Here is a 10657-nt window from a genome sequence, read left to right as displayed (position 1 = left end):
GTGTGGTGATGGTAATCGGAGAGGGGGTAGAAGGGGGGGGGCCGGCCGGCAAGTTTTATGTTTCTTTTTTGTGGGTTTTTTTTATGACAGATGAACGGGAGGACGACGACGTTGAAAGGGGGGGGTGGGAAAAGGGGAGGGGGAAAGACAACGGAAACAAAACTAAACCAAACCAACGAACACAAAGGGGTGATGGGAGGGGCGCCCCCCCTCCTCGCCCGCGCGCTTGGCACTGAACCCGCTGCTCTCAGCCCAAACCCGAAAGACAGAGAGAAAAATAAACCCCAAAGCCCCGAATGTGACCCCAAAAAAGGGAGGTCTGGGGGATGGGTGGGGGGGGGCAGCCCCAGATGGAATGGGGACCCCCCACAACAACGCCAGCCCCCATCCGCCCCCTCCCCCCTTCCCCGCCTCTGTGAGCCCCAATAGTGCGGCATGGCCGGAGGCGGTGCAACCCCCCCTCGCCCAGCCCCCCCCCCCCATCTCCTCCTCTCCTTCCATCTTCCTCCTCTCTCGCAAAGTGCAGTTTTACATTTTAGCCTCTCAGGGAGGGAAATAAATGCTTCAAAAATAAGAATCTCAGAAGAGAAGGACGCAGCGGGACGGGGGGGGCCTGCCCTGTGCAAACAACAATATTCCCCAACAGTCCCGCGGTAGAGGGGGGACGGGGGTGGCGGGGGCGGAGAGCGGCGCTGATCCTCCCCCCTCCCTCCCCTCCCCTTTTATCATCCCCCCCCCAGCCCTCTTTATGCCCGTGACCCCGCCAACCCCGTGCAGCACCGCCGCCTCGGGGGGCAGAGAAAGAAATATCGGGGTGTGTGTGTGGGGGGCTGCAGCAGTGGCGGGCGAAGGGGGGGGGCAAGTTGGGAGGGGTTGGAGGAATGAGGGGGTCTGCTGGCGGCGGCGGCGGTGATGGATGGTGGTAAAGGGGGGGGGGGCCCTACACCTCCTGGTCCTCGAAGACCTCGAGGAAGAGGGGGGGGAAGAGCTCGGTGGGGCACTCCACCTTCATGTGCAGGAAGCGGCTGGCGTGGCACGCGCCGATCATGCGCAGGTCCGTCACCTTCATCAGCAGCTTGGGCCAGAAGTGGGGAATGTTGTGTTTGCGGTAGTTGATGTAGTGCTCGAACGCCAGCAGGTACGTCTCCTGGCACTTCTCTATCTTATCCACGCAGATCAGCCCCGTCCGGTCTGCAGGGGAGCAAAAAAGGGGGTGCTAAGGGGGTCTGGTTCAGGATGGGCAGCCCCAGAGGATGTCAGGGCTGGGGGTGTATATGGGGTGTGTATGGGGTGGGCACAAACACCTACAAATGCTGAGGGCTGGGTGCTGGGGTGCCCACACTGTGCTGGGGCTATAGGCATCAACGTGCCCACCCCATGTGCCACCATATACTGGGACTTTGGGTGCCCACCTCGTGCCCTCAATGCTGGGGCTCTGGGCATCAAGGTGCCCACCCCATGTGCCCCCAAACATTGGGGTTTCAACTATTGGGGTGCCCACCCCTGTGCCCCCAATGGCTGGAGCTCTGGGGATCAGGGCACCCACCTCGTTCGCGCCCAGCCATCGGGGTCTCCACCCCACACATCCCCCAATGCTGGGGGGCTCCTGCCCCCTCCCCCCCCATCCCATAATGTGCGCTGACCTGAGGACATGAGCAGCACGGCCTGCAGCAGGGCCACCTCGGTGTCGTCCAGGTTGAAGGCAGACAGCGACTTGCCGAGGTCAAAGATGGCATCAGAGACGACCCCCAGCCCCCCGTTCTTCAGCTGCTCGCGTTTGACGGCCATTTCCCCGCTCAGCGTCAGCGTTTCGCTCTCGGGGTCGTAGCGCACGGCCGCACGCAGCGACATGATCTCCATGCAGCAGCCCTTCAGCAGGATGATCTGATCCTCGCACGGCAGCTGTGGGGCGCAACGTCAGTGGGGCTGCAGGACCCCCCCCACATCATCCCCACATCCCACAGTGCCGTGAGTGGGGCTGCAGGACCCCCCCATATCCACATCGCATCTCTCCCCGCAGTGCTATGAGTGGCTGCCCCCCACACCCCCCATCCCATACCCAACAGCACCATGAGTGGGGCTGCAGGACCCCCCCACATCATCCCCACACCCCATAACCTCCCACAGCGCCATGAATGGGGCTGCAGGACCCCCCCATATCCACATCTCATCCCTCCCTGCAGTGCTATCAGTGTGGCTGCCCCCCCCAGAACCCCACACCCCACATCCCATACCCAACAGCAGGGCTGCAGGACCCCCCTGACCCTCTACCCGCTACCCCCCTATAGTGTTGTCACTGGGGACCCCCCCTTTGCCCCCCGTTACCTCTGAGAACATGGGCAGTTTTTTGGCAAAGTCGACCACGCGGGTGATGGCCGGCGTGATGATTTTTGTAAACTCGCTGAACGCCTCCAGGTCCACTTTGTCCCCGTCAGGCATTGAGGCCATGGGAGACTGGCCGATGTCTTCGGGCTGGGGGGGGGACACGAGGTGTGAATGGGAGGGGCTGAATGGCCGGCACCACCTCCCACCTGCCCCCCCCTCATTGGGGACAAAGGGGAAACTGAGGCAGGGCAGCACAGGGCAGCAGCCAGGAGGGGGAGCAGTGGGACAGGGACAGGCCACCCCGCAGCACAGCTGTCCCCTTCGGTCACCGCTCACCCCGAAGCCTCCCCGGGGGTGACAGGCTCAAGGACACACGGTGACAGTGACACCCCCAGGCCCACGCTCACAGTGCCAGGTGGGGACAGAGTGTGGCCACCACGTCTGCACTGAGTGTCGAGGAACCCGGAGCTGGATGGGGACGGGGTATGGCAGCAGGGTGCACACCAGCACAGCAGGGTGCACAAGGAGCACAGCAGGGTGCACAAGGAGCACAGCAGCACTTAGCAACTCAGCACCAACAAATGCAGAGCCCTGCGTTGCCCTCACCAGGAATTTCCTCTTCTGCTTCCAGTGGCTGCCCTGCGCGTTGGTGCTGCGATGCGCCTCGGTCACCACGTGGATCAGCTCCCACTCCTCCGCGCTGGGGCTGGGCCGGTGCTGCAGCGATTTGATCATCTCCTCTTTGCGCCGCCTCTCCCTGTTCTCCTCGATCAGTTTCCTCTTGGCTACGCGCTTCGAGTCGTCCAGCACCACTGCAGGGTGACAATCAGCACAACCCTATATCCCAGCACTGCCCCTATATCCCAGCACTGCCCCTATATCCCAGCACTGCCCCTATATCCCAGCACTGCCCCACAGCTGCACCAGGCACCCCGACCTGCCCCACATTGTGCACATCAGGTCCCCCCCAATTGCTCCTACAGCTCCAAAACCATCCCCCCAAACACCCCATGGTGCTGCCCAACCTCATCTTCCCTATGGCCATATCAGACACCCCCATGTGCCCCATGGCATGCACATATCCCATGCGCCCCAATTGCATCTGCAAAAGGGTCCCCCACTCCCCCTATGGGTCTACACACTGGGTGCTCCCCAGCTCAGCCCCACAGCAGGCACCCTAAGCTGCCCAGCCTGGCCCTGCAGAGGCACCAGGCGCCCTGCTCACCCCATACAGGGCTCCCTCCGTGCCCTATAGCTGAGGTTGTGACCCCAAACCCCCCATTGCACTCACAGTCCATGGCCATGCCCACGGAGATGCACTTCTTGAAGCGGCACAGCTGGCACTGGTTGCGGGTGATCTTGTCGATGACGCAGCACCCATCGTACTTGCAGGAGTAGGTGGGGTGCAGGTTCTTCTGGATGGTCCGACGGAAAAAGCCCTGGGGTGGGGGTTGGGGGGGTCACAGTGAGACCCCTCGGCCACTGTGTCGTCCCCTTCCCCCCCTTTGCAGCCCCCAGCCCCTCACCTTGCAGCCCTCGCAGGTGATGCAGCGGTAGTGGTAGCCGGTGGCTTTGTCCCCGCACACCACGCACTGTTCATCTTTGTCCAGGTAACTAGGGATGTACCCTGGGGGGGGACACGTCACAGCCCCCCTCGGTGCCTCAGTTTCCCCTCTGCCCTGAGCCCGAATGCTGCCCCCACCCCACTGCAGGACCCCATCATGGACACGGGGTTCAGGGGCCCCAGGAAGGAAGTGGGGTGCGAGGGACCCAGTGGGGATGCACCGGCAGTTTAAGGGTTAACAGCTGGGGGGCTCCATGACCCCCGCAGCAATAAAGCACCCATTCTCCAGGGCCGGCTGTGGTGGGGGGGGGGCATCCCCTGGGCACACAATGGCCCCACTGTCTGCTATTGTCCGGGGTCCCCAGGCTGTGGGGCCGCCCCTCAGCACCGACCTCACGGGGAAACTGAGGCACGGAGCACCTGCACAGGGACCCCCAGTGCCCCCCATTAGTTCCAAGGACCCCCCCCACCCTGCAGGGGGAGGGGCACACACACACAGGGAGGGGGAGGGCTGGCACCCCCCTACCCCTCCCCCCCGGATCCTGCCGGCGCCAGCCGCTCCCCGCTGGGGAATGGGGCAGGGCTGGTGCCCAGCCCCGGGGTCAGTGTCCGCCCGGGGCCCCCTTATCTCCCCCTGCACTGCACTGCTGGGCCCTATAGTGCCACTGGGGGGGCAGCACCCAGGGGGGCACTGGGGACCCCTGAGGATCCAACGCAGATATGGGGCAATGGGGACTCTTGGGGGCCCATAATGGACGTGGGGTATGTGGGGACCCCGTGCACCAAGCAGGGATGCAGGAGGGACCCCGGGGGCACAAAAGAAATGTGGGGTGCGGGAGGTTCCTGGGGACCCAGCAGGGATGTGGGGGGAACCCTTGGGGTGTGGGGGACAATGGGGTGTCAGTGGGGGCATTGGGCAAAGGGGACACCGCGGTCCTGAGGGTGCACAGGGACCTTGGGGTGCTGGGAGGGACACGAGGTGCCTGTAGGACCCAGGGGACCCCGCAGGGATGTGTGGCACCTGGGGGGGGGCTCTGGGGGTGCTGAGCAGCCCCAGCAACAATGTGGGCGCACAGGGACACCAGGTGCTGAGGGGCGCAGTGGGGTGACATGGGGGTCCCGGCGGTGATGTGGGGTTACCAGAGGGGCCGGGGGGGTCCCGTACCTGACATGCTGCTCTTCACCAAACATTGGCTGCTCTTTCTTTTGCGCTTGCCATCCAGCCACCTGGGGGGGGGAATGGTGTGACCCCAAACCCTCCTTGCACCCCACTCATCCCTCCCAGCCGTGGGGGTCCCAGGGGGATGATGCCATGAATGGAGACCGCACCGTGTTTGCTGTGGGTGATTGGGGACTCCAGGGAACCCCAATGTGGGACACGGCGTTGCCTTAAGGGGGGGCTGTGGGTGGGTGGGTGGGGGAAGTGAGTGGGGGAAGGGCAGGGAAGGGTGGGGGAGGGGCTCTCATTTACAGTCAAAGACAAAATGTCCTTTTGGCTCACAGGGAAGTGACATCAGCGGGCGCAGCCAATAGGCAGCGGTGGGGGTCTGCGCCTCAAACCCCCCCCCCTGCACACGCGCATGGGCAGAGAGAGGACCCAGCAACACGGGGATGGATGGCACCCAGTGCGGTGTGGGGGCAGCACCCAGGGGTGACACAGTGGCTCCTAATGGGGCAGCAGGGCTGGGTGCTGTGGGGGGGGACAAGTGGCAGCCCAAGGTGACCCCAGGCCTGGCCCCCCCCCAGGGCACGTGAGCTGCCACCGCGCTCCCAAAATAGCCCCGGGTGCTGGCAGGGCCGGTGGGGGGCCCAGGCTGGGGGGGCCCGAGGTGGGAGAGGGCTGAGGATGGGTGTGTGTGGGGCACAGGGACATGGGGGGCACAGGGATGTGGGGATACTGGGGGTGTGGGCGATATATGGGGATGCAGGGGATGGGGGGCACAGGACGTGGGGGCTGCAGGGACACTGTGTGCACAGAGACACAAAGGGATAAGTGGGGCAGCGGGGCACAGAGGGCACGGGGACGCATGGGGACACACGGGGACACGGGCATGGGGGTGTGCGGGGACACGGCACGGGGACACATGGGGAGCAGCGCTGCAGGATGCAGGGACACAATGGGGGGGACACAATGGGGGGGACACAGCCCAGCAGGGCCTCACCGGGTGTCCTCTGGCTCCGACAGCGGGTCCAGGGTGCTGGGCTTCTGTTCCATTCACCGCAATTCCATCAAGGAGCGCCCAGCACCGGCCGAGTGGGCTCCGCCACCGGTGCCACACGCAGGGGGGGCCACGGCGGGGGTGGGGGGGCTACGATGCGCGCCCCATGGCGCCCACCTCAGTGCTGGGCTCCCTGCAGCATCCCGGGGGGGGGCCTGCATAGATAGAGCACACTGAGCACACACACAACAGTGTGCAGGGTGTGGGGCTGGGGTGTGCAGGAGTGTGCAACAGCACGCAGCAGTGTGCAGGGTGCACGGCTGTGGGACTGCATGCAGCGTGCAATGGTGAGCAGGGCTGTGCTGAGCATGCAATGGGGTGTGCAAGGCGAGGTGCAGCGTGCAACGGTGTGCAACTACGTGGCAATGGTGTGCAGAGCATGCGGGGCTGGGTGGGAGCAAAAGGGACGTGCAAGAACACGTGGAGCGAGCAGAGGCTTGCAGGGTGCACGCAGCAGTGCAGGGTGTGCAGGGCTGGGTGGGAGCGCAGCGGTGTGCAAGAGCACGCAGGAGCAGGCAGGGCTGTGCAAGAACGTTGGGTGGGGAGGAGCCTGCAGCGTGTGCGAGTGCATACACAAGTGTGCAGCGCCGTGCAAGAGCACACAGGATGCACAATGTGTCCGTGCAAGAGCTCAGCACTGGGTGCAGGTGTGTGTGCACGGGGAGGGCTGGGGGCCACCAGGGCCTCGTTATAGCACCAAGTGGGTGTTGTTGGGGGGACTTACAGGGGTGGGGGGCACCGGGGGCTGCTGGGCTCTGCCTCCTCCACGAGCTCTCCTGCTGCAATGAGATGCACCGTGGGGCCGGGGGGGGGTTCGGGACCCCCACACTCCCCCCATCCATCGCAATGAACAGCAGCTCACACCACCCTGCCGCCCCCCAGCACACATCCCAGCACCCCCCCACTCCGCCCCAACTGCTCCCGCTGCGTTTGGGGGGTGTGCGGCGGTGGGGGCCCCCCCCCCGCGCCTGGTGGGCGCCGTGCCCGGCCCTGGGGCTGCAGCGCGGTGCGGGGCCGGGCAGAAAGTAGGTCACGTTTGTCTTGGCGGCGGCAGGAATTCCTCCGGCGGATTTCGAGCACGGCGGCGGTGCAGCCGACACCCCCCCCCGGCCCCCCCAGGCCCCCTCCATCATGGGGAACATGGAACCCGACCGCGCTGCCGACAGAGCAAAGGATGCTGCGCCCGTGGCTGCGCGGTGCCGCCCTTCGCGGCGCTGGGGGTGCCCGGGGTGGGGGCTGCGCGTCGTGTTTGCGGTGACCCCCCCCCACGTCACGGCACATCGCGGGGTTCGGGGCCGCGGCTCCAGGCCGGGCTTTGGGGCCGCCCGCGGGCGGTACCTACGGAGCGGCCGGGGGCTGCAGCAAATGTTTGTTCCATATGGGAACGCCGCGCCGACACTTCCAAGTATAGGCACTGGCCGAGCGCCAGCGCTGCGCGGCCCCGTGGGCACGGCCCTCCCCGCCCCCCTTTCCCCGGGACCCCCCCCCCGGGAGCGCGCAGGGCCCCGACCCGCCGGGAGCGCGCAGCGCTGCCCCCGACCCAGCGCCCTCCGCCTCCGCTTCCCCTCGGGGCGGCGGGCGGAGCGGTCACGGCAGCGCGCACAGCTCGGTGCCGCCCAGTGCCCCCGTGACCCCCCCGGGACGGTGCTCGGTGGCACCCAGAGCCCGGGTGAGGCCGCCCGCGCTCGAGGAATCGCCGAGAGACAGACAGACAGACAGACACAGACAGACACACACACAGACAGACAGACAGGCAGCAGCAGCAGCAGCAGCAGCAGCCACCCAGACGGAAGGACGGACGGACGGGAGGCGGCTCCCGCGGGACACGTGCACCGAGCGCGTCGGGTCTCAGCCCCACGGCAGCGCCGCGCCCCCGCCCCGCGGGGCTCGATGCGGGGCTGGAAGGAGAAGGGGGGGTTGGGGGGGGGGGGGGCAGGGAGACACAGCCCTGGGCGCAGCGCCCAAAGGTGGGGGGGCCCCGCCCGCGCCCCTCGGCCCAGCCCCGCACCTGGGCCGCGATTCTGCTGAGTCGGGCGGTTGCGCGCAGCAAAACAACTGGGGGCAAAGTCCGCGCGTGGGGCGGCTCAGGGAGCGCAGCCCCCCCCCCCCGGCGCCCCCTGCCCACGGCGCAGCGCTGCCCACCGACCCCTCCACACGGACCCTTCACCGTGACCGCAGCGCTGCCACCCGCCCCCATCGCGCCCCGCAGGGCCCGGCCGTGTCCCCATCCCTGGCACAGATGGGCGCGGGGGTCCCGCTGCCCCCTCCCCCTGGCCAGCTGCTATCTGGGTCAGGGAGGTGAGGGCCTAAGCGCTTTAGCCGGGTGCCAATTAGTGTGATTAGCACGGCGGGGGGGGCAGGGCGACGGGCAGACGGCGGTGGGCACCGCGGCCACATCCCGCTGTATCGTGCCGGCACGGTGACACGGCCCAGCCCACGGTGACACCGGGCCACGTTACGGCGCCGGGCCGGCCCAACCCAGCGGTAGCGGCGGGCGGGACCGAGCCACGGCAAACCCAGCAGCACCGACACACGCCAACATCCACGTGCACGGCTGCACACGGTGCCACACGCGTGTCCCTGCCCGGTGCCACCCCGTCACCCTGTGGGCGCTCGGTGCCGCGTGCCGGGCTGCAGGAATCCCCGGCATGAGCAGCAGCTGGGCAGCACCGGGGAGGGGATGCCATGGGGCTGACATCAGGGGCACCAGGGACCCACTGCTGCATCCCCTCCCCTCGGCCTGGGGTCAGGGCCGGGCTGTGGGATGGGACGGTTGAGCCCAGCAGCAGGGGCTGCAAAGCCGAGTGAGGACGGGAGGCCAAAGGGACGGCAGCATCCTCACAGCTCCAGCATGAACGGGATGGAGGTCACAGCCACAAACCCCGCAGTGAACCAGCCCAGTTCTGTGCCCCCGTGCCTCAGTTTCCCCATCCTGACCCCAGGCTGAGCCCTATATTGCTCCACACCATGCAGCAGGTGCCCGGTGCCAGCAGCACCGCGTCTCCACGACGCCCAATGGTAACCATGGGCTGTGATGAATGCCACGGGATGGCTGCAGGCCCCCCCTGCTCTGTGGGTGCCCCCATCCCCAGGGCTGAGCTATTCTCAGCACGGCAGGGGGGGGAGCTTGGCACAGGGCTCGGGACGTTGCTAAATCGGGGAGAGCAGCGGGGGGCTCCACTCTGAGTGTGTTGGGAGGGGACGAACTGAGGGGTCGTGGGTTGGGGACAGCACCAGCACCGTGCCATGAAGTGCGTGGGGTGGGTAATGCCAGGGGGTGGGACACAGCGGGGGGGTGTTGGTATGGGGAGGGGGCGGCCCTGCCGTGTGCCCAGTGCTGAGGGCTGGGGGTGACACTGAACCACACAGTGACACCAAACTGCCCCTGTGACACCAAACCAAAGGTGGTGACACCAACCTGTGCCCTGTGACAACAAACGATGCCCAGCGATGCCCAAACTGAACCTGGTGACACCAAACCGGACCCGGTGACACCGAGCTGCACCCGGTGACACCAAACTGTGCCCGGTGATGCTCAAACTTCACACCTCGGTGCCCACACCGTGCCTGGCAATGCACACCGATGTCCCCCTGTCACCATAGTGCAGACCCCCGTGTGACCGCCGTGCCCCCACCCGCCCAGCCCCACTCTGTGCCTTTGGGGGTGTATGTGAGGCTGGGGGGGCCGAGGGGTCCCGGGCTCCGTCCCGTCCATCTGCGCAGCTCCGGGCTTTGCCGGCGGCCGCTTCTCCGCTCCTCTCCTTACCCCGGGACAGTGCGTGGCGGGGAGGGGGCGGCTTCCTGGTGCCGAGCCCCCCCCAGGAAGGGCCGGGGCCGTTCGCCCGCCGCCACGCAGCACCCAGCGCCTGCAGGGTAGGGCTGGGAGGGAGGGTTGCGCCGAGCCCTCCGTGCCGTGCAGCGGGTAAAAGGGGCTGCGGGGCTACGGGAGGGGGGGAGCCGCCGGCACCGCGCACCCCACGCACGGCGCTGCAGGGAGGGGCTGCGCGCTTTGCCCCCCCACCCCAGCACGGCACACAGCGCCCCCCGGGACCCCCCCCCAATGCAGCGCAGCGCACGGGGCGGGGGCTCAGCTCCGGAGCGAACCACCCCCCTCAAGACCCCCGGGCTGGGAGGGGTGACCCCGCGCTGCGTCCCACGAACGGGATCCGCCGGGCACCGCATCGGCTCCGCTCCGCGCCCCGCACCGGGGTCACGCGGGGTGAGCGCGGCCGTGTCCCCCCCACCCCCCGGCGCTCGGTCACGGCGGTGTCACCCCGCGCACACGGCTGAAGGTCGGGGGACGCCGCGCGGGGTGACCTTGGCCCGTGCCTCAGTTTCCCCAGCGCTGCCCGCAGCTCCGCGCTCCTCCCCGAGGCCGGGGGTTGGGTGGGGATTTGGGGGGGGGTCGGTGGGGGTGCACCAAGCGGTTCTGTCTCCCAACCCCCCCCTCGGTGCGGGAGCGGGGCCGGGCCCGGGGAGGGCAGCCCCCGCCACGCCCCTCCCGCAACCCCAACCGCGGTGTTTCGGAGCACCACCTCCCCCCCCCCCC

At 67.5% G+C, this 10657-nt stretch overlaps 1 protein-coding gene across 2 annotated transcripts in view; it reads right to left on the bottom strand.

Annotated features, from left to right (window-relative positions):
• Positions 1-903: 903 nt before the first annotated feature.
• The window catches only part of THRA (thyroid hormone receptor alpha), a 10372-nt gene continuing 618 nt past the window's right edge, over positions 904-10657 (bottom strand). Inside the window, exons 2-10 of one of the 2 annotated variants that reach the window (XM_015885896.1) lie at positions 6833-6887; positions 6052-6263; positions 5055-5116; positions 3852-3952; positions 3617-3764; positions 2932-3137; positions 2326-2472; positions 1644-1902; positions 904-1191 (exon numbers count right to left, since the gene is read on the bottom strand). In XM_015885896.1, the coding sequence (XP_015741382.1) occupies positions 941-1191; positions 1644-1902; positions 2326-2472; positions 2932-3137; positions 3617-3764; positions 3852-3952; positions 5055-5116; positions 6052-6104 (1227 nt within the window). In that variant the 5' untranslated portion in view covers positions 6105-6263; positions 6833-6887 and the 3' untranslated portion in view covers positions 904-940. Of the gene's footprint in view, positions 1192-1643; positions 1903-2325; positions 2473-2931; positions 3138-3616; positions 3765-3851; positions 3953-5054; positions 5117-6051; positions 6270-6832; positions 6888-10657 lie in introns of those variants that run through there. The other variant, XM_015885897.2, reaches the window with a different exon arrangement.

This window comes from Coturnix japonica, chromosome 27 (assembly GCF_001577835.2).
Source record: "Coturnix japonica isolate 7356 chromosome 27, Coturnix japonica 2.1, whole genome shotgun sequence".
Taxonomy (NCBI): Eukaryota; Metazoa; Chordata; class Aves; order Galliformes; family Phasianidae; genus Coturnix; species Coturnix japonica.
The sequence above is the reverse complement of the archived record's forward strand: the minus strand, read 5'-3'. Positions and strand labels throughout refer to the sequence as shown.